General features: G+C 54.0%; 1 protein-coding gene across 1 annotated transcript in view; it reads left to right on the forward strand.

Moving 5' to 3' along the window:
• Nucleotides 1-215: 215 nt before the first annotated feature.
• The window catches only part of LOC307053648 (death-inducer obliterator 1-like), a gene marked incomplete at both ends in the record, with an annotated part of 28,216 nt that continues 5,292 nt past the window's right edge, over nucleotides 216-23,139 (forward strand). Inside the window, 13 exon segments of the mRNA XM_079705149.1 lie at nucleotides 216-1,051; nucleotides 1,715-2,036; nucleotides 3,972-4,184; nucleotides 4,977-5,190; nucleotides 13,907-14,384; nucleotides 14,632-14,791; nucleotides 15,328-15,444; nucleotides 15,604-15,708; nucleotides 15,964-16,099; nucleotides 16,323-16,851; nucleotides 17,296-17,449; nucleotides 18,175-18,264; nucleotides 19,072-19,267. Of these exon segments, the coding sequence (XP_079561275.1) occupies nucleotides 216-1,051; nucleotides 1,715-2,036; nucleotides 3,972-4,184; nucleotides 4,977-5,190; nucleotides 13,907-14,384; nucleotides 14,632-14,791; nucleotides 15,328-15,444; nucleotides 15,604-15,708; nucleotides 15,964-16,099; nucleotides 16,323-16,851; nucleotides 17,296-17,449; nucleotides 18,175-18,264; nucleotides 19,072-19,267 (3,550 nt within the window).

Below are 23,139 nucleotides of genomic sequence, written 5' to 3' on the forward strand. Positions count from 1 at the left end.
TCTTCAGAGATCACCTTGAATCCTCTCAGCGCACTTTAGGAAAAGCCTTCGGTTTTTGTAGGTGGAGAATTGTTGCGATTCACTGTGTCTGGGTTTCCTCCGTGCGGGTGGTGCCCCTTCTGGTGCGCTGTCGTGGCTGGTGGGTGCCGGTCCTGGGCCTGGACCGCGGCCCTGGCTGACGCCTGGCGTGGTTTGGTTGCATTTCCCTGTTAGGTATGGACGAGGAGGATGACCCGAGTGGTGAGGACGCGCCCAAGGCCATCAAGCCCACCAGCAAAGTGTTCAGGAAGACGTGGAGGTTCCGGAGGACCACCATCGGCAAGCGCGAGGGCGCCAGGGATGCGGAGGTGGATGCCCTGGAGGCGCTGCCTGGACAGCAGCAGAGCCCGTCGCTGCGTCGCAGCGGAAGGCAGCCAAAGCGTACGGAGCGGGTGGAGGAGTTCCCGACCACGATCCGGCGCCGGGGCCAGAGGGGCACCTCCGTGTCCCTAGAGGCCTCAGTGGAGCCGGCATCCTGTCCAGTGACAGAAGTGGAGAGCGCCTCCGAGGGGAGCATGGAGAGCACCTCGGACGGGAATAGCGGTCCCAGGTCTGGCTGCACGGGTGCTAAGGAACGAACGGCCTCCTCGGCAAAGGCCAGAGGGCGTGGCGACGAGATTGACACCTCCAATAGCCACAGTGACGGTTTGACTTTGAAAGAACTCCAGAATGGCCTGCGGAGAAAGCGCGAGCAGGAGCCCACCGACAGGCCCCCAAAGGGCATCCAGAACCACCTGAGGAAGAAGCATCGGGAGGAGGACCCGGTGGAGACCGTGGATGCTGAGGCAGGCGATGCGATGGAGGGATCGCGGCCCGTCCCGCAGGAGCCGGAGGCCGACCTGGGGGCTGCGTCCCAGGCGGCGAAAATGGACAGAGAGAGCCAGCTGGAAGGGAGGGCGGCCCCAGGGGGGAATGCAGAGGAACCCGGAGACGCAGTCCGCCACAAGCCCGCATGCGAGGTGTACGACCCCAATGCCCTGTACTGCCTGTGCCGCCAGCCTCACAACAACAGGTGGGTCGTGGGGGGATGAAGTGGCTGCCCAGGCTTCCGGGGGGGAGTCCGAGGTGTGGAAAGTGCCAGAGAGGGTTTTCCATTCGTCTTAGTTTAGAGAGTCCCAGGGTGGCCTGAATGAGGGACTTGTTCTCTTGGGAAAGACGAGCAAGTCATTGTCAAAAAACAAAACCAAATACGGCATGGGTGGTCACTGACAAGAGCCACACCCTCCACCAAGGTGGGGGCTGGCATGGGACATTGGCTGCCTTGGTCCCAGCAGCCACGGACAGGGCGGCCTGGACCAGAGAGGATCTGCTGTCCCAGAGAGCTCGCTGGGTGACGCTGCTCCAGACCGGCTGCGCCTGTGCTGTGGTGTGGACGTTGGGGCAGCTCAGGGAGGGGGCGGGTAAAGGCATGGCTGCCCTCCTGTGGACAAGAACTGTGGTGTCCAGGGCAGAGTGCTCCCCTGAAAGAAAAGATGAAGCAAATTTGATTGAATGTTAGTAAAATTGAGAGGGGCACGTGGATGCTCTTTATTCTGTTCTGTCCACGTGTCTGTAATATTTTTGTTTTTTTCATAATAGAATGTTGAAATTTGATTTGTGTTTAAAATTGAGTTGGTCTCTCACTTTCCATTCGTAATACTAATAATAATCTCCATTCCTTATTTTATCATTCCAGGTTTATGATTCGCTGTGACCGATGTGAAGAATGGTTTCATGGCGACTGTGTGGGCATTTCTGAGGCTCGAGGGAGGCTCTTGGAAAGGAACGGGCAGGATTACATCTGCCCAAACTGCACCATCCTGCAAGTGCAGGACGAGCCCAGCTCCGAGACCACAGGCACGCAGGACTCGAGGTCGAGACCTGCAGATGCCGACGGCATGGACTGTACAAGTCTAGGAATCGTGGAGCAGAAATCGAATGAAGACCAAGGAATTAAGGTTAGAATTGAGAAAGCTGCAAACCCAAGTTGCAAGAAAAAACTCAAGATATTCCAGCCCGTAAGTACCTGTCTCCCAAGGTCAGCGGTAGAGGTGACTGTGGAGCCCTCAGCTGCCGTTGGCAGAAACATCAAGACAGAAGCGTTTGTTTCCTGAGATAAGTTAGCTTTTCCCAGGAGTGGCATTGGGCGCGGGGCTGGGCTCTGCGAACTCCCAGGTCCATGCACCTGCTTAAGGCTGGCACGCCTGTCTATTCTTTCTCTATGTTTGTTAATCATATCTATCTCCTATGCTGTTATTACTGACTTAACATTTTCCATAAGTGGACTCACTTTTGTAAGTCTTCCCTTAAGTTTTCTCATGAATGGATCCGGAGTTTGAAGTACATATGTGAACAAACAAAATTATTTTTGAGTCACGGGGGCACGTGTGCACCTATATTACCCGTCAGCGCCTTGAGAGAACCAGTGGTCTAGTCCCTGCCTCGCAGCAAGATGCCAAGGCCAGCGGTGGTGACCGCACAGGTCCCCAGGCTGACAAGACAGCTGCGGCTGGCACGCCCTCTGTTATGGTGTTCTCCCACTCACCAGTGCTTGTGCAGCTGTGTTTTCTCCTTTCCCAACTCTGTTCAATCGTGTCTCCTGCCCAAGGGCCGGGATTCTTTGTCATGGATTCCGTGCATCTTGAGAGCTGTCTGAGGCTCTCATGATCGTCCTACTCAGAGCATGTTTTCACCCCAGGCCTTCCTTGAATTGGGGGCCCATGCCGCCCCCACAGCCCATGCTCTAGCCAGTGTTGGGCATGCAGACGACCTTGCGGTGGCCGTGTCCTAGCTTCCCGCCATCTCCCCCTTGCACTGAGGTAGCCTCGAGGGCTGGACCGTTTACATTTTACCTGTCACGGGCGTATGAGGAGGCATCGAGTGGAAGTATGATGATAACTGGTAAGGAAGAGAATGAATGGAAATGGAAGTCAGTAGGAAACGTCCTGTGATTGCTGATGTGTTTGAGACTACCCAGAAACTTAAGTATTTCTCTGAGTAAAACTTGGATTCTGTGGAGGAAAAACAATTAAGTGCATAATTTGATATTTAAGATTTTGCTCCAGTACATTGGAGGGGTATGTTCATGTATGTTATTAGTCTCGACCATCAGAACATGCTCTAGTGATCATGGACAGCTGTGTTCAGCCCTTGTAGTGAACCAGGTTCCTACTGCACGGCAGGCAACCACAGACTTGTTCAGCAGCTTAAACAACACACATTTATTAGCTCCGAAATCCAGGCCTGGCTTAGCTGGGCCCCCTCTGCTCTGGGTCTTACAAGACTGCCCTCCAGGTGTCTGTGGGGCCTGAGGTATCAGAGGCTCGGCTGGGGAAAGATCCACTTCCAAAAGCTCTGACTTGGTTTAGCATGAAAAATATATCCCGGGCAATTTTTGTGGCCTGATAATAGCAAAAAGTGATCTGTTGTTTCTGAGAACCACGTTTAACTGGGTGTCCTGGGTGTCGTCTCCCAAGCTTGCCCGCCGAGCCTAGGCATGGGCGCCCTCTCAGCAGAGGCAGCAGTGGAATCCTCTATCTTCTGGAGGCTCAGTTCCTCTTTGAAGGGTTTTCAGTTGATGAAGTTGGACCCTTTGGACTAACTGAGAATCCTCTCACTTGGGATCGTAATGCGTTGGTAAAATCCCTGCCCATTTGCCCGATAAGGGAACCTACTTGTGGTGTGAAACCCCATTGTGTTCAGAAGTGCGCAGCGTGAGCGCCGGGTCCGCTTAGGGTTCCGCCCTTCTTGCGTGGCTGAAGGGCAGGTAAGAAGCCGAGGGCCTTCCTCAGGGGAGGTAGATGTGTGTGTTTTGAATAAACAAAGGTACATGTTTATTCACAGTTTTTCATACATGATTAAAAGCAGTCATCTCGGTACCATAAATAGTTCTGTTACAAAGTGCCGTACCCACCTGGTGGGTGAGTACACTGAAGCCACGTCTGATCCTGCAGGTCCTAGAGGCGCCTGGTGCCGCCAGATGCACTGGCCCCGGGTGCTCGAGGGTGGCGCAGCCCGACTCTGTCTACTGCAGCAGCGAGTGTATCCGGAAACACGCCGCGGCCACCATGCGCTTCCTGAGCGCAGGGAAAGAGCAGAAACCAAAACCTAAAGAGAAACCCAAGACAAAGCCGGAAAAAATCATTCTTCAGAAATGGAGCGTTCAGGTAAGTTGACTGAAACCAACCATTTGTGTAGTTCAACCCAAGAGCGTCTGGAGGTTACAGGCTCGGTGGGTTGATTTGGAGAGTGTAGGGCACACAGGCCCGGACGGGATGCAGGCACCTTCACACTGCCCTCCGTCTTGCCCACCAGTGTTCTTGTCGAAATGACAAATAGGCACGTGTTCTCATGTTTTCCTTCTCCGCCTCCTGCCGAGGGATTAACTGATAGAAACGTGGGAACCGGCTGCTGCGTGGAATAGCTGTCCACCCACACGCCAGCCCCGCTGGGAGGAGAGTGGTCCCTGCTGGAGTCTGTGCGGGGAGTTGACACACAGTCAGCGGGGTGGCCAGTGGGTTCTGGGGGCACTGCACTGAGTGCCGGGTAGGGTACAGGGATGTCGTTTGTATGCCTGTCCTTTCTCCACGTGCTGTTGTGTCTGCAGCTCCTGCCTGTCAGTGCTGCTTGGGCGCGTTCTCACACGGGGCCCCGGTCTGCCGTGCTCTCCGCCTTGCTTCACTGCCTCACTCCACGGCCCCTCGGTTATCCTGGCGGCCTAGCGCCTCACCAGGATGCTAGGTTGACGGGTTGTTGTGTCAGGGACCTTCTCATCGTTCGGATGTTGATGCGGGCCTGCTGGATGTGGGGGAGTAGCCAAGCCCTCTGCTGAGCAGATGCAGTGTATTGGGCTTAGGATGGTCCAGGAGCTGATTGAGTCATGACCCTCACTGCAGAGTGAAATGCACAAAGGTTAATTTCTGACCTCGTTCATGATTGGGGCTTTACTGATTATCCAGGCAGGCATTAAAATCTCTTCTGTGCACAAGAGACCGGCTCCAGACAAGAAGGAGAACACAGCAAGGAAGGTGGCGGTGGTGCCTCCAAGGAGTGAGGTCCTCGCTAAGGAGCCGCCCTGTGAGAGCAGCACGCCGTCGTGGGCCAGCGACCACAAGTACAATGCAGTAAAGCCAGAAAAGACTGCCGCCCCCTGGCCGCCACTGTTGTATAAATGTATGTATCAGCCGGGGGGGAGCTCTGGACCCTTCCCGGTCTCTCTGGACGGCCGTGCACTCGGGCCTGTCCAGAGCTAGGAGTTCTAGCCGTGTTTTCTGCTGCACCTGCAGAGATCAAAGCCCTTGCCCAAGTCCAGGAGGCCTCCTGAGACCCGCGTGCCCATCCTTAGTCTGTCGGGACTTCCTGTCCATGTTTCCAAAAAGCTGTACCAGCCCCGTTGCTGAATGTCTCACCTCCGACGAGTGATGTCTTTAATCGCTTTTCTTTATTATCAGGCTCTGGTAAGTATGTGTAGTATCTTCAGCAGAATCTGACAAGGGGGCAAGCTGCCCGGCACTCAGGGTCCACCGTCATCCAGGTGTTCACCACTGTGCCGTCACTGCCGTGGGCTCTCCACGCGGGGGCCTTTCCACACGGTCTGCTCCCAGCACACGTGACCCTCACTTCTTTGTATATTGTGGGAACCTATTACTATTAGCACAGTAGTGTTGTAGCTGATTTTCAACTGAAGCATGATTTGCAGGAGTTATATTATTCTTGACCGAACCGGAATTTATTTTATGTCCAATTCACATACTACACACAACATAAACACACATGCCAGTCTTGAAGGCTGTTTACCCTGCTGCCCGTGCTTGAAAGTAAGTGAGCACAATGTCTGTCCACTCTGAGCAGCACCCAGACCAGGAGTCTTGCCGTGCACTGCTGGATCATGCCACCCAGGCTTCAAGTTCAGACAGACCTTTGCAATCCCAGATGAGATCATGCAACTTGAATCTTTTCTCCTTCTTTTTCTCAGCTCACTCTCCAAAATTAAATTTTAGAAATTTAAATTGCTCTGGGGCACATCTTATTCTTATTTTTCTATGATTAAGGTCATTTTGTGGTTTTATTTATGCTATCTTTTATACTCTTGCAACTTTTTTTAAAAGCACAAGAGGTTAAATGGCCCTAAATTCCAGGATTATAGCCACGTGCTGCTTCCTCCTCTCAGCGGGCTGTTTAGGCCAGTGGCCTGAGGGAAGGCCTCGTGGATGTAGTGTGGTTAGAAGACTGCATAACTAGATGCATTTTGAGAATGTAAATGACCCAAGACCTAAGAAATGGAGTTGCAAGTAAACTGCCAAGCAATACTGTGTGTGTATATGTCTCTATACATATTTATTTGTGTATTTAGTTTCAGATTTTTGGAGTGAGTGGTTAAATATAGAATTAACCAGTTGCTGTATTAAAATGAGTCTCAGTGCACCTCAGGTTGTTTGAACCAAGAATTTCATGCTAACGACGTGTCGCAAACATCAATCAAGTTATAGCACCTCTACACCGTAGCGCCTCTACAGGGGTTACGAGTGGACCTAAATATAAGCATCGCCCAGCTGTGAATGGGTGGGGAGCCGTCATGTTGGAATCCTGGGCTGAATGTTCTCATTTGGTTATAGGCACGTGACAGAATGAAAGGGAAACCGAGGTGTAGCCACAAAACCCTGGGTGATTGATTTCAATTCAGTTGATTTCCATGTCTGTGGACCAGAATCGGGAGACTGCCCCCAGGCTCGGAGTGTGGAGTCAGATGTAGGGCGCACAGTGAGAAAGGAAAGCTGGCGGGGGTTTGGGGGAGGGGTGGGTGCTTACTTATCCCCAGTTCTGACTTCCCGGTTTTTGAGGGAAGATTGGGGTGGAGGGGCGGGGAGCCCGGCCTCAAGGAGGTGGTGGCTCTGCTCACAGGCCGGGTTTCTCTTCCCTCTGCCCCACGCCCCTCCTCTGCACATCACCTCCTCACTGACCACCTTCCCAGCGCATTTACGTCTCAGAAGTACGTGGATGGATAGCCACAGCTTGTAGCCTGCATAAGGGACATGCTGTTGAGCTAGTTGCTTCTGATCATTTTCTGTTATCCCAGAAATGTCCTCTTCCCAAAAGATGATTGGGAGGAGTGTAAAAGGTCGAAGGTCAACACCCGACTTGAGCCTCGGTGAGTAGCAGCTGTGCCCCTGCCTCTTCCCCAAACCATTACTTGACAGTGGCAGTGGCTGTGGCCCTTCCGCGGGTCCCCACACACAGGCACAATGGGAGGGGCCCCCCGCACACACTCAGCAGAGCCCTGCATCCCCACCACGCCCCCAGCCGCCTCCCTGGCTGCAGAGCATGATATGTTTCTGGGTGCAGGTGATGCCGGGACAGCTCTTCGGAGGGGGCGTTTTCCCTGTTGCCCTGGACTCGGGTCAGGTCTTGGGTGGATCCTTAGGCAGCCAGTGTGCGGCCCCTGGAGGTGCTCTGCCCCCACCCCACTTCTCCCAGGACATTGGCACAGGCCTTGGGTTGTGGGTTCAGGGCAGCCTTTCATGAGCATCGTGGGCAAGACCTTGCTACACAGAGGCTCTGACCTGCTTCTCTCGTGGGACAGTCAGTAGATCTTAAGGTCCTCATAGTGATGGGATTAACACCCACTTGTTTTCTGATGAGTTTTTAAAATTGTTTTTCAGAGTTTCTGAAAACAAAAACAGTGTAACTTAGGGAAACAGTTGCCATTGTATTTCCCCCCAGGTCCCTGTGTCTCCTAGTCCTCCTCATGGTTGCTCTTCATTTCCTCTTCATCGCCTCTCGGTACTGTCCAGGCACAGGCACGAAGAGGGCTGAAGATGTTCTTCTAAAGTGGCCCTGGTTGCTTAGGGTTTGGAAGTGGAATTGTGTTAGGCATAGGTACATGTTCCCATGTTTGGGGCTCCCTAAATGGCTCCGAGATGACTTGAAACTCTGGGGACCTGAATAAATTTTGACTGGGAAATCAGATTTCTGCAGTTCCATGTAGGTTTGAGAATTGAAATGGGGACCCCTGGCAGAACCTGTGCACCCAGGTCCAGTGATGTGTTAGCATCCTGCCCTGACGTAAGCGTTGCCCCGTGGTCTCCGTGTGCCACATGTCCGGTTCCTGTGCTGTGGCGAAGTGGATCTGGGGGCGCGGGTTTCACAGGGATCGGTGGTGTGAGTTCCGGGAGCACGCTTCACAGGTAGTAAGAGAAGACAGGTCCCCATGGTGACATAGATGGGGGGCGCTGCCTGGACCAAGGGGTGTTTGGTAGGAATGGAACGGTGGGAGAGGCATGTTTTATCAGCTACACGAGCTGTTTTTCTCTGTCTCTTCCAGATCTGCAGTGGCAAAAAAATGTGGGTGGGGACAAAGCAGCCTTGTACATCTCACCAATTTGCTCCCCCCATTTGGAGAGAGAACCAAAACTTGTCCTGATAAGGATTTACCTTGACAGCTGTTTTTAATGTTATCCAAATACCTGGAATTTTCTTGGTCATTGGCATTCTCTCGTATTTTTAAGTGTTTTACTTTTTACAGGTTTTTTTTTTTTAATAGCCAACTGTTCAGAAAATTAGTGCAGGGAAGGTTTTGCATGTACATGTACTTTTTCTGACAGAGACCCTCAGATGTATCCTGGCTGCCCCCCTTAGTTCTTGTGCTTTAGCGGGGGGTCGGGGTAGAAGTTTCTAGCAGGATTGGTCCTGCTCACCTCACCTGCCCTTTGGCCTTCATGTGGCCTCTGGGGCTCTGCATCTCCTGTGGCACTGTTCACAGACGGTCCCGCGGCAGAGTCCCTTAGGTGGCATCGAGTCCCAAGGGATCTTTCTGAAGACGCAGCTGTAAACCCTCCCACACGGTGTAGGAGTCTCAGGTACACTTGAAGCTGTAAAGTAATGTTTTTGATTTTTTGCGTGTTGCACCTCACCGTACACATAGTCATAGTCTTACCTTCTGAAAGTTAAAGAAGTAAACCTGGAAGATCGATAAGAAGGGTTTCCACTTTGATTTCTGTCAACGAAGGTCGGGGCGTTGCCGTGCACCTGGAGGCGTCAGCAAGACGAGCACAAAGGTAACGGCCGCTAAACCCGCCGGGGTCAGCAGGTGCCGCGGGCTCTGTGCCCCAGAGTCTTATCATGCCCTCGACCCCATCATGTTGCTTGAAGTAGCAGATGGTGCAGGCACAGATAACAGTTAAAGTTGAACCTTGTCAAAGTGGTGAAGTGCCTGTTGGCGGGTTTTGGAGATGAGGGAAAGCAGCAGCTCTACTTGCAGCTGAGTGTCAGGTCTGGCGGCCAGTCCCCGCCAGTCCAGTTGGCGTAGACAGGAGAGTGGAACGCCTGCCTCACACACAGCCTCGGCCCCGTTTCCTTCTCGTGGTTCGTGCTGAAGGATGATGTGACCATTTTTTTCATATATTACCAGTCCAACGTGAATTGGCTTTTGGTTTTCAAAATCTGTGAAACTCTGAAAAGAAGGAAGGGTCCACTTGCCTCCGGAGGCATACTTGGTTTTTTGCAAGCTTGTTACGGCCGGTTCTGTGCACCTCTCTTGAGGTGTAAGTCGCTCAAATACTGCACATCAGTAAGAAAAAGTCAATCTGGACAAGCTTTGTGTAGCCCCAGATCATGGCAGTTTGGCTGTGGACCCACATACAGACCCCTAGCGATGGAGGGCAGCTGGCGTGAGGGCCCCAGAGATGGAGATCAGGCCTCCCAAGTCTTGGGTGGGGATTGTCTCTGTTTCTGTGTAAGCATAACTTCTACAGGAATAATTCACTGCAAACTATTTAAGCAAAGGCACAAAAGTAAAATGGTTCTCTCTTGCTACTTGAATTTTCACACTAAAGTCTTGACAGCCAAGAAACAGAGTTGTAATGAGAAGCGTCTTCGTACACGTGTCAGGCTGAGCTGAAATTAGAACCGATGTCACAGTGAGCAGAGTCCACTCCCCCCAACCCCTGCCGCTGGTCCACTGTGTCCTCTGAGCCCTGGCTGGTCCCGTTACGTTACCCGGGCCTTGTGGCGGTAGCTGCCTCGGCCTCACCACTGAGCCTGGGTGGATCTGGGGCCCTGTGGGAATGGCGGGGGGGAGGGGACGCTCCGACCTGCACCACGAGGGCTTGCTTGGCGCCTGGTCACATCAGAAGCTCTTCGCTTCCTTTGGCGTTTACAGCCAATCATTCTGAGTAGTGTCTCCCCCACTACCCCGCACCGTGTCAGTGTGACTGAAAGCCTCATATCTGGGGATTTGTAGGGTAACTTGGCACCTCTTTGGGGCAGGACAAAAGGTATAAAGCAGTGACCGTCCCTCAGGGTTTCTCAGTGGTCCCTGTGAGGGCCCACCCCGGCAACGGCTGTCACTGAGCTGTGAGTGGGCGCGGGCCGCGCGATGCTGTGCTGTGCGGTGCGACTCGGCTCTTGCCAGGCGCCGGTTCCTTGTGCTGCTGCACAGCACTGGCTGCTCCCAGTAACACAGCTTCCACTCCCTTTTCCTCCTGTCCCCTCGAAGGCCCACCAGTGCCACCCAGTGGCCAGCAATGCCATAGCAGCATGGCCCACCTTGCCGTGTGGCAAGGCCCCCAGTTTCATGCTTACTGGGAAGTTAGCCAGTTAGATTGTTGCTGGTCCCTGAGCGCACCGGCCTGCCTGGTTCCTGCCGGGCTTCACCACAAGCAAGTCGTTTCCAGTAGAAACCAATGGCCAGACCCAGCAGAAACGACGTCATGTGGGGCGGTGGCCTGGCCACCGGCCAGCCTTTCCTCCTGTATCTGCTCCCCGAGACAGCACCTGGCCTGGAACTCGGGCCACTCTTTTCCCCATCGGCAGCCCCCGGGATGGCCCAGACTGGGTGTACGTTCCGAGGAGGCCGTCTCTGTCCGGCACGTGGGCAGGTGGTCACCCTGCCTCGAGCTGGCAGCACTGGGGGCCCTGCCACTGCTGGAGCCACTCTGCCGGGGGTGGGTGGGCTGCTGTCCTGTTCTAGAACTGGCGCTTCGAGGTCGGTTGGTTACGCCTTGCTCTTCTGTGAATGTATACACATAATACAGTTCAAAGGGAATTTGGATGAAGAATTTGCAAATGTGATTTTAGCTCTACTCAGAAGTAATGCTTCTGTCGCTGTCAGACGCTTTGGCACTACATGGTGTCACTGCCATTCCAGCAGAAGCTAACCTGCATCCAGCTGACGGTGGGACCACATGCAACTGTTTTCTGTTTTGAGCATTTTTCCTCCAAGTAGAAGAGGGATAGAGCTGACTTGTTGGGGTCCACCAGTTTCCACATTTGACCAACTTTTTATTTATGTAATCATACTTACATACGCTCTGAGACGCAGGTGAGGGATAATGAAAGTTGACTTTTAAAAGCCAGAAGCAGCTAATCTTCTAGAAGAGCCGCACAATGGTTAAGGAAAGCCATCCCCTGCTTTTTAAATAGAGTACGTTCATTTGCCGTTACCACTCTTGGATAGCAGGTCCCTTTAATCACCTGTACTGTGAATGTCCTAAAATTAAGCTCCTGGCTTCTGTTTTCCCTGCATGAGACAAAACACCGGTTAGACCAGTAGGAGCGTTGATCTTAGGGAGTGAATGTGTTCGGAGTCGACAGGAATTCTCACTTGAAACAATGTAAATGTCACATGATAAGATTTGTTTGAGGCCCCATCATGGGTGCCTCATTGAGAATTCTGGAAGCCCCTTAGGCCAGCTTTTTAGAGTTGCTTAAAAGTGTGCTACTAAAATAATCTCAGCAAAGTTCGTATAAAGTCAGTGAGTGAGCTGGTTTTAGGACTCGATTTTAATCCGGACGGGTTTGTTCCTTCTTCCCCTGCTGGCAGTCACAGCTGGCGCCGCGTCCTGCTCCACTCCACTCTCGTTCCTTCCCCCAAGAAGAGGGGCCTCTGTCCATTTCATTTAACTTAAGCTCTAGCAGTGTCTCCCCCCACCCCCCGCCTGGATTCAGTGCTGTGGACCCCGTTAGCCGAGGCTGAGCTGGTAAAGATAAGTTTCCATGTACTGAGGTATGGTAGCGCCTTAGGAATATGGATTTGAGCTGATGAATAATATACGTAGAAACATAGTTCTTAGTTCCTATGACGTGGCCAGTTCCTCCTTTGTCAGACAGCTGCGACTTGCTGACGGGACGTGGGTGACAGCCAGCAGGGTGGATGTAGAGCACAAGCGTGCTGCTCAGCGGGGAGCAGGTGGTCTTGGGAAAGCCTGGACAGCATAGCCCGGGGGTGCCGGCACACGTGGGGCCAGTGATTGGGACACCGTGGACAAGGGGACATAAGGTTGGGGGGGTGCTCTGTGAGATGAAAATAGGAGATTTGCAGTCAGGATGGTTGCTTGATGACAATGAAGTACTTCTGACACGGTTCTAAGTTTTGGATGTGTGTAGCGCTGTTGCAACGTTTCTAAACATAGGTAATTTCACCTGTACTATGAAATGGAAAACTCTTGCGGTCCCTGGGCTTTTAACACCTGTGGCTGAACTGGCCTGACCAGTGCTGGAGGAAGGCAGTCCTGAGGGCAGCGCTCGGCCCTTCGCCAGGATGGTCACGCAGGGTGTAGGCTGTGAACGCCTTGGGGGCTCTTGTGGGGCCAGGCCTTATTTGTAGACAGGGTCTCACCTCTGTCCCCGGACTTCAGATTTTCTCCCTGCTTCACTAGGAGAGTTGCAAGAGGCACCGGCAGCCAATTGGCATTGGTGGGTGTTCAACCCCTGCGTAAAATCGGAAGGCTGCTAGAGCATCTCGAAGTCTCCTGTTTAGCATGGGGGGCTCATTGCGCTGTGGGTAGTTTGAGAAAAGCCTGCGCCTGGGGAGGCGGCTTCTCCGTCGGTCCTGTGTGACGTGGCCCTAGGTGGTGTCCCTGTGCTCTCCTGGCTTGCTCCCTGGACCTGCCTGCCCCCCCCACCCCGTTCTGCCCTGGGTCCCAGACGTTCTGGGCGGTGGGCCTGAGCGGGGCCATCTGGGAACACGCCCCAGCTCTCCGTCACGGCTCCCCATGGACGTCTGCTGGGCCGCTCGCCCCTGAGATCGAGGGACTGGTCTTAGTATGAACCTCCTTGCTTTCCTCTGACTGTAATTCTGATGGTCTGATACAGGTTTAAGTGGAATCAGTCCATGCGAAGTACTGGCATAAAGATTCTCATTTTGGCTTTGGGCTGTAATCCTTGTTTGCATTAAAAGTGCTAACCTACTGTCTTACCCAATAGCGAGCTGCTACTAGAGGGGTGTGAATGGGAACGTGAATGACAGCAGGTGGCGTTCCTGCCACCGAGCTCCTAGTGTAAAAGTAACTGGTCTCCCCCCATGTTGCAGTTTTCTGCCAACATTCTCTATATTTATTAACCGTGTCCAGTTGACTCTTGTCCAAGAGGACGATGAGCACCTGTGAGCCCCTAACCCCAGGGTGGACTCTCGCTAGTCCTTCCAGTGCCCCAAGGGCCCCCGAGGTGGGGCTTGGATATGCATTCGAAGAGAATGTGTCTGATCCACCCTGGAAAGAGTTTCTAAGCTCCTGTTCACCAAAAACTGCACTGGGACTCTCCATGCGAGTGGTCTTTGAAATCTATGCCTTCTCTTGATACAGCGAAATTTGGCCTTGGAGTTCTAAGCTAAGCTAACGGTTCAAATCAAGCCTTTGATAGCTTACTGGTTTATCGGTTGGAGTAAAAGTTTTAATACTAAAGCATTTCTCTCTGAAACAAAGTATATTCACTATCGTAAATGTTGCTGGTAGCCCTGTTTACACTCCTTTTCTGAATTTAACAGTTACTTTAAAAATCCTCTTTAAATCTGTCTCACAGTGATGCCTGGTTATTAGCTTTGCTGGTTTCGGGTGCACATGCTGTGTGGGGTCCCCTGCACCCCTGCCTCACTAAGCGGCCCCTCTCCTTTCAGCCGTGAAGGAGGACAGACGCGCAGAGGCCAAGGCGGCGGTGGCGGCGGTGCCGAAGAAGGTGGCTCCTCCAGGCTTCTCGGGGGGCCTCAAGCAAACCTCGCCCAGAAGTCTCCTTCCAAAGAAGTCCCCTCCTTTTGCAAATGCGGCGGCAGCCAAACCGGCCATCAAAAAGTTGCCACCGGGGTTCAAGGGCACCATCCCCAAGAGGCCGTGGCTCTCGGCTGCCCCCTCCCCCTCGGGCAGCGCTCCCTCGGCCAAGCAGGCAAGGCTGGCACCTGTTGCTGCCACGTCTGCTTCCAGAAAGTTCCCCGGCTCCGCTGCTTCGGTGGGCGCCATCAGGAAGCCTGGGACCACCTCGGTTCCCCTGGCCTCTCCAGCCCCGGGACGCCTGGGCCCCGCGCGCCCCGCCTCGTCACAGCCAAATTCTCAAATTCGGCAAAACATACGACACTCCTTGAAGGAGATCTTGTGGAAAAGGTGGGCTGTTTCACTTTGTTTCTTATCTGTTAAAGTGGAAAGTTTTCCACGTAAAGGGTGGTTGTTTCACGATGGCCCTGCTGTTCATGAAAAATGTCCCATGTGGGACTTCCGTGGCGTCCAGTGGTTAAGACTCCACGCTTCCACTGCACAGGGCACCGGGGTTCCATCCCTGGTTGGGAAGCTGAGATCCCATGTGACATGGTAAGTGCAGCAGTTACCGTGGGGCTTTTTTCATTCCATCTAGAGTCACTGACAGCGATGACTTAATCATGACAGAAAATGAAGTAGCAAAAATTGCACTGCACCTCGAGAAGGAGATGTTTAACTTGTTCCGAGTCACAGACAGTCGGTACAAGAGCAAGTACCGCAACCTCATGTTCAACCTCAAGGACCCCAACAACCAGGTGCATGTCCGACCGTCAGGAGCGGGGGCAGTCCTGGCCAGGGGCTGCCCAGGCCTGGGTTAGGGCACTGGGTCCCCCTGCGGCTGCGGGTGAGTGGCATGCTGTTCCCGTGGGGCCAGGCGCTCGCCAGCTGAGGTTCTTGCCACCTGCGCGCCTGTGTGCCTGCCGGGGCCCACGCTGTCTGGATCGGCCTCTTGACCTCTTGCCTGTGTTTAGAAGCAGGGCACATACTCTTGACTTTCCATTTCGCCTTGTTAACCCCCTGGCAGAAGGGATTTCTTCTACCTTTGTCCCTAACACTGTACCTTCTTCAGTCAATCGTGTTTTCTGTGAAGTGGTCTTTGTAGCAGGGTTAGTGCGGTGGGATACTGGAGATGAGCTGCCCGAATTCAGGGCCCTTGTTCTCCAAGCATCGATGGGAGGCTCCGGGCCCTCGTCCTGCCGCGGGGCAGGGGCTTGCCTTGCTGCCCACCTCCACATCCTCTCTAGTATCTTAGAGGGTTTTGAACGAGTGAACAAGAGATGTTTGTTTACAGGGGCTCTTCCATCGTGTTCTGCGTGAAGAAATCTCTTTGGCAAAACTTGTGAGAATGAAGCCAGAAGAACTTGTCTCCAAAGGGCTTTCCATGTGGAAAGAGAGATCGTCAAATCCTGTGTGTGCCGACGGGAGAGGCGGCTGCGGATGCCAGAAGCCTGACACCAACGCCGCCCCCAACCCCACCCCAGAGTGAATTAATAGCCTGTTGGCGTGAGAGAGTCCCCTTGGGAAAGAAGGGCTAAGGGTTCACGTTTGTCTGTCTTTTTCATCTTAGGTGATGGAGTCCGGAACTAACTTGCATAATGAGAGTAAGAAGCCGACCGTTAAACCGGAAACTATTCCCGATATGGAAGATTCTCCGCCAGTATCAGATTGTGATGTAAGCGTTTAGGATTTCCAGTGCTCACGAGAATTGACAAACGTTCCAGGCGTTGTTAGGTGCCTGAATTACTGGGCAAGACACTGAGCTGACACAAGTGTGTGTAGTTGTATTGCTTCTCGAGGACTTGTATTCAGTAGTCCTTTTCCTCTTTTTTCAGTGGTTCTTAATCACGTGAGATGTTTTTTCCATGGGTGCTGCTAATTTGGAGAGGGGGTGGGAAAGGAATGACCTCCTCTGCTTCTTGTGCTTTAGGGACAGCAAGAATCGGTGCGGGCGGCCCCCGAGAGGAGCGCGGTACAGCTGCTGGGCCTTGGCGGCGGCATGCTGCAGGACACGACCGGGCAGCACCGCACGCACCTCTTTGACCGGAACTGTAAGATCTGCACAGGTGAGCAGGTCTGGGGGGAGACTGTGGAGACCCTTCTCAGGATGGCTGCATTCAAACCAAGTCACACAGTGGAAAGGCTAGAATCGTTTCTTCAAGCTTAGGAAGTGAGCCCCTACCTTTATAGTGTTGTTGTTTTAAAGCAGAGATCGTCTGTCTACCCATGGGAAGGCTTTGCTCTCGAATGTGTGGGACTTCTCACGAAGGCCTGCCTTCTGTTCTCCAGGTCAGGTTCCATCGTCGGAAGATGAGCCAGCTCCGCGAAGACAAAAGTGGTCAACTTGTGCCAAGAAGGAGGACTCAAAGTCCAAGCGTGACAGCTCTGCCTCTGAGCCTGATCTCAGCTCAGCCGATGATGCGGCCCCAGAAACTCTGCCTGAAAACACCTTGGAGCCAGACCTGGAAAGCCCTGCTCACGCCCATTTGGAGGGAAAGTCCCTCCCGGTGCCTCCAGAGGATGGCCACCCCGAGCCCTCCGCCCTGGAAGGCGCCCCCTGCCCGGCCCCTGGTGGGGGCGCAGTGCTCACCACAGTCACGGTGTCCGGCCGAGACCCCAGGACTGCACCAGGCAGGCCGAGCACGGGCACGGCTCCCTCGGCAGCCCGCCCAGGCAGCGCCCACCCAGCAGAGCCCCGACAGGATGTCCCGAAGCCTCTGCCGATTTCCGTGACGGTGCCCAAGTCCATCTTGGTGAAGCCGTCCACGTTGCCCGAGCCCAGATACCTGCTGTCGGTCCCGCCGTCGCCAAGCATCAGGTGCTGCCCCCGTGTGTGGTCTGAGCAGCTGAGCTGTGGCCTTTCTTTCAGATGAAGAGAAGGAGCAGTAATGAGTGATTCAGTCGTTCGGCTCGGAAACCCACCCAGATATACAACTCTCCTCAATTTTCTATTTTAGAAAGGCGTTTTTTTAAAGCTTCAGTTTTAGGATGACTAATTATCACCTTAGACATATAGTTGTTGAAAACTGGAATTTGAATTTACAGCCATCCAGTTTATTGCCTATATAGTTTATATTTCTTTGACCAGAATGTGTTCATATCATTATGATGAAGGTAATTAATTTGAAAAAGTAAGCTATCAAAACTTGCAGGAATTCACTTTGCTTTTATAAACACGTGAAATAAATAAATAAATAAATAAATCTTGGGGATTCTTTGGGCAGAGAAAGATTCACGTATTTTCTGTGGTTCTGTTTTACAGCATCTCGGAGTCCCAGTCCCCTCCAGAAGGAGATACCACCCTCTTTCTGTCTCAACTCAGCACCATATGGAAAGGATTCATTAACATGCAGAGTGTAGCGAAGTTTGTCACTAAGGCGTTTCCTGTCCCTGGATATTTTGATTATCTCAGTGAGGTTAGAACCAGGAGGGAGAGAAGTGTGTGTGTGTGCATGTGCGTGCACGCGCGCGTTTTCCAAAGGCACTCTGATCCGGCGCTGGAGTCAGGCGTGTGACCACCTTCCTGCTGAGTGTCTGGACGCACAAGCACCTCTGAAGGCAAAATAAGGGTTGCCGGGCCGAGTCAGCAGGTTACGCAGTTTGGACAGTGGCGAAAATTCAAATGAGAAATCAGACCCTCCCTCTTTTCTGAAAAAGCTGAAGCTTGTCTTCCTTCTCCCTCTGTTCCGCTAGAGCTTGTGCAAAAGCTGGGTGTGCATGTGCCCACTGCAGGTGTGGCCAGACACGCGTGACCTGCCCTGGTGTGGAGGGGCACACGTGACAGGTCTTTTATTTTTCAAAATTAACGAAACAGCACTAGCACTTCAGACTTAAGAAAGAGTGCTCAGTCTCTTCTGAGACATACCTGGATCTTTCCTGTATGTGTATGTTCCTAAAAGACAACAGTAACACACTTTGCTAAATGTCATCCTATTTAGCAGAAGCTTATCCTCCTACCACCCTTGGGCTTGGTCACTCATAATCCCGGATGTTAGTCAACTAAGCAACATTTGACACAGTTATTGCCGCTGTGTTTGGGATAGTTGCAGTTGTCTTAGTTGTGAATCTCGGGTAGTTTGGGGTCTGTCTCTGTGACGGCCACGGTTCCACCGGCCATTGAATCAGAGCTCATTTCACTTAGGACCTGCCCGACACAATTCACATCGGCGGACGGATTGCCCCGAAGACAGTCTGGGATTACGTCGGCAAACTCAGGTCTTCGGTGTCTAAGGTACCTGCCCACAGTCTGACCTCTGCACCCAAGGAAGAAGGGGTTTGTTTACACACGGCTGTTTTTTGACGTCTCATCTTGCGCGTTAATACTTGAAATGTCTCTAGTAGGTGAGATGTTTGCAGGTGGACGTTGAAGTTGATAGCTGGCTAACCTGTGAAGGGGGGTCTGAGTAGCATGACGGTGGAAGCTTTGTGAAAGCGCATGTGTGGTTCAGAGTTAGAAATACAGATGCTGTGTCCCTTCTTGTGTGAGCTGATGGAGGAGAGGTCGGGGGAGGCGGCTGGGCTGGAGTCTGTGAACCGCTGAGATGCGGACGCAGCTGTGTGTCTGCGTGTGCAGTGCTCTTTGGGGGAGGGGCTCTGGTTTTTACTGGGGTCACAGAAGGGTTACGACCCTGGTCTAGTTCAGCCCTCCCGTTTCGGAGCTGCGGGCAGCTCATCGCACGCTTAGTGGTCACTTAGCTCTGTGTCAGACGCTGCCCCAGACTGGCCCTGCACACAGAGTACCCCATCAGTACGAGAGCCCCAGGAGGTGGGCTCTGTGTTGAGGACGGTGGGGCTAAGTAGTTTTAAAGCAAGTCCTCCGAAACCAAGATCAAACCCAGCAGTCTTGAGACTCGGGCCTGTGTCCTCTTCAGCAGCTCATTGTTCTGATGTGTTGGGCAGCAGGGCTGTGACAGTCAGAATCAGGGCTGGTCGCTTCTCTCCTCGCTTCCCTCCTGCTTTGGGGGCTTAGGTGCAAGGAGAAGGGGCTGCCTTTCCGAGTGGCCGCAGGTCAATGCTCCCCGCCCTCTGTTTGTTGCAGGAGCTGTGTCTGATCCGCTTCCACCCCGCGACGGAGGAGGAGGAGGTGGCCTACATCTCTCTGTACTCCTATTTCAGTAGCCGCGGCCGCTTCGGCGTCGTGGTAAACAACAGCAGGCACGTCAAGGACTTCTACCTGATCCCGCTGAGCGCCGCGGACCCCGTCCCCTCCAAACTCCTGCCCTTTGAGGGACCAGGTAGGCCCCAGGCTTCCGCCCACACGTCCCCCCGACGCCCTGCGGAGTCCGTCCCAGCGAGCTGCGTGCCTCACCTAGACCCGGCCTTTGGCAGCGGAACTTGGGAACAGGGGTGAAGCAGCGGATAGTGGAGGGTGGCACGGGAGGTCCCCTGAGGAAGGTGTGCATTGTCTTAGAAAAGTCCTGTGAAGAGGGACAACCCTGTCCGGAGCCCGCCCGCCTGGCATGAGCAGGGTGTTGCTGGCAGGGGCTGGGCAGTGCCGGGAGGGCGGGGCCTGGGCCTGGCCTGCGGGCTTGGCTCCTTGCAGGCGTCAGGCAGAGCCTCTTGGCTGCAGGCATTCGTTTTGAGGAGAAACGAAAAATAGCGTTGAGAGACAGGAACTAGTTCTAGAAATAGGCACTTTGAAATCTGCTGCTCGAATGCGTGTCTTTGGCAGACCACGTTTTGGTCACTCATTCCTTAGAAAGTGCTGCTTCTAAAGAATTATTTCCAGGCTGACCAGGAAGAAAGTTCAGGCTTCTCAAGGGAGCTAAGGGTGATTCCAAGGGGGGCGTGGTCTCTGGGGACCCAACTCCCCTTAACCCTGAGAAGTTGACGGGACTTAAGTCTCGCCTAAATGGGAGTGTCTCCTTGTCCATGGCGCCCCCAAAACGGCTAAGCCTAAAAGATGCTGAGTGTAACCCGCGGTGAGGGCTCTTGAAGCACCTGCTTCTACAGGCAGTAGCTACGCCCGCGCCCGGCGCCTCCGTGTCCATGGCCAGCGCCCCTGCCGCGGCCAGGCACTTACGCGCCCCGGCAGCTCTGCGGCTGGGCCCAGCGTCCTGGTCGGTCCCCGTGACCGCAGGGCTCGTGTCCCCTGACACAACACACGGAACTGTCTCAGTGCCAAACACGTTAGAAGCCAAGCTCTCCGGAGGGCTGTCCCACTCCTCGCGCTAAAGCGGTGCCGCCTGACGGGCAGCAGGGAGGGCTGTGGCCGAGGTTCTTGGCGGGCAGCTCCCGGGGCGCCGGCCAGCTCCCTGGACGCCGTGTTCCCGAGGCAGCGGTGACGGTGGTGAAGCCGACTTCCCGATACCGTGAAGAGCCTCCGGTCAGTCACAAGGGCGGAAGCCTGTGCGGGGCCTAGTGTGAGCGTAGATCCTGTGACACGCACACTCTGCACGTCTGTAGCAGCGGGACCTGGGAGGGGACGAAGCCCTGTTTCACCCGTGTTGGAGCCCCTCTCACGGCTCCACCTGCAGAGCCCGCGATGGGGTCTTGCCTGACACCGTCCCGGTGCACCTTGTCACACGAGCAGGGGGCTGCCAGGTTCGGGGCCACACACAGACCCTGAGGGGGGCAGAGGTGGACGAGGTCAGGCGTGGTGAGGAGGCAGGGGCGCGGGGGCCACCGAGGAAACCCCCGGTCGGAGCCGCGGCGGGAGCTGGTGCAGTGCTGGGTTGGGGCCCGGCTGGCAGAGGGAGGGGGCCGCGCTGGGTGTTCCGGGGTGACACGGGGACAAGGAAGGCTGGGCAGGGCGCCCACCTCATCTGCTAAGTGACCACACTTGATGACCAGCGGAGTGGACATCACTCCTCCACCTGCATTGCCAAGGCTGTCACTTCCTGAAGGGGATGCTCAAAAGCCTGCAGGTGTTCCTCCACAGTAGAGAACGAATGTTTCATTAAAATAAAGTAGTAGGAGGGGTTTTGGAAACGTGATTGTACGGGAAATTTTACCATAAACTTTTAAAGACTTTGTTTTTCAATCGAAGGGCTTCTAAATCTCAGCTTGTTTAATTTAGTATATATGTTTTTAATTCTAGGGGCTTTATTCACGGAAGGAAGAGCAGTCAGATGGGACGCTGGGCCTAGGCCAGGGTGCCCGGCCCTCCCGAGGGGGTGGGGGGCGCCTGTCGAGGGCCCTCGGGCATCTAAGGTGTGGACCACCCTGAGCAGAGGACAGGGACCTGCCTTCCGAGGCACTGCCGGGAGAGGGCCATTCTCTTAGGCTGGCTCCATCCGTGGTGTCTGCCTTCTGTCCTCACTCTTAACTGCTTCCTGAACAGCAGACCGTTTCCGTGACTTGCAGTATTGTCAGATAAAAGCACGTCTTCAGTTTCTGCGTGTCTTCCTGCGTAGCTGTGTACAGATGTTGTAATCAAAGGCAAAATGGTGCTGAATGGAAAGTGCTTCTCTCTCCTTTGAAATCAATGAATATTTCATGGAAACTGGCCATTGTTTGTCTGAATTTGAACCATTTGGTAGCTCTTGGTGCCCATCCAGGTGCACTGTGAGGGAGGACTGTCTCCACCTTGCTTTGCCTCAGCCGACGCCAGTGTGCTTCTGGCTGTGCAGGCGGCGGTGCTGCGCTGGGGGCGCCTGGACACGGGCGGGCGGACGGACGGATGGACGACGCTCTCCTCACTGGGACGCGGAGCCCTGGCTTTGCTCAGGTCTTAGGGACCCAAGAGTGGGAGCGGGCGAAGTCTGCATGGGAGCCGAGTGTGGCGGGCGGGCAGCTGCTTCTCCCTGTATTTGCTGGGTCTCTGCCCAAGTCCTCTTTGAGGATGTTTGTTGCTAACTCGAGCACAGTTTCTGTTCCCGCAGGTGTGGACGTTTTGTCTTGTTGGACTCAGACCATAAAAAGGTGTTCACTGTAAATACTGAAGAGTGGAGCATGCCAGGTTGATTTAGGGGTAAAAGCCTCATTTGATAGTTGGGCAGCTTTCAGCTGGTTTATTAATTAAAACTAAACCTCGTCTCCCGTTGTGCCACGTCCAAGGTGCATGGGGGCTGCTTCCCCCGCGGCCCTGTTGCTGACACACCCGGACACAGATCCTGGTTTGGGTCTTGGCTCAGGAAATCCACACACACCTTTTCAGCTGTCCCTCGTCCCTGGGTTTGTCCACTTCTCTCTTTGTACGGGTGGTCTGGGGCTGACCCGTTCTTTCACCGTGAAGACTCGGGGACCTACATGCAGCTAGGAAGGCTCGTTTCAACCAGACGGTTCATTGTGGACACGTTTGCTCCCGCAGTTTGGAGGGGGTCGGGCAGGGGTGCCGACACCCCGGTGCTCAGTCTGACCAGTACCCCTTGTCTGGAAATGATAGTTCAGTGGCCTCCCACCTAGTTCTCATCTACTTGATGAGTCATAAGCCTCACCACTACCCTCAAAGGGAGGTCGGTAAGTAAGCACCCCCCTTGTAACCATGGGACAGAGGCCCTGTGCGGAGCCGGCGGGGCGCCCCGGGCCCCCAGAGGGAGCCCTGTCTCTGCACGCAGCCAGCGTGCTCACTGCTGCTGCGCCGTCTCGGGGCGCCCTTTCCTCTCCAGGGGTCACACTCAACAGTGGGCGCGCCCACAGGGGCCCCAGGCAGAAAATGGGGCCTTCGGGGGAAAGCTGCCCCTGCCACCGCCCCAGTGGTAGTAGCCCTTTGACTGTGTCCAGCGTGCCCTTGCCAGGCGCCTGTCGTGAGGGTGCGGAGCGGGGTGGAGCCAGACGTGCCCTCACCTCCCTGAAGGTCACTGCCGAGACCCCGGTAGCACTGTGAATCATATTCTTCCACGAGTCAGTCATCTCCACGGTGCTAGTTACATTTCAAGTCTCCATGCAGCCATAACGTGCACAGGGGAAGTAGAGAAGGTTTGACTGCTTCAAAAACGGCCCAATTCAAATGTAAAATCCTGGGGAAGATTAGTGGGGAAATGCATAACTAACACTCCTCCAACTCTGGAGCTTTATTAGATCGCTTATGGGTGTGTGTAGATGAAGTAGTTGAGAGCTGAAAGCATTTAAAAATACTAGCTGCTTAGTTAGATGCTGGTCTCCAGGGAGTTTACTGTTTTTGAAACAAATGTAAATGTTAAGTAATTGAATCCTACCCTCAGCT

Source organism: Hyperoodon ampullatus (assembly GCF_949752795.1).
Source record: "Hyperoodon ampullatus genome assembly, chromosome: 5".
Taxonomy (NCBI): domain Eukaryota; kingdom Metazoa; phylum Chordata; class Mammalia; order Artiodactyla; family Ziphiidae; genus Hyperoodon; species Hyperoodon ampullatus.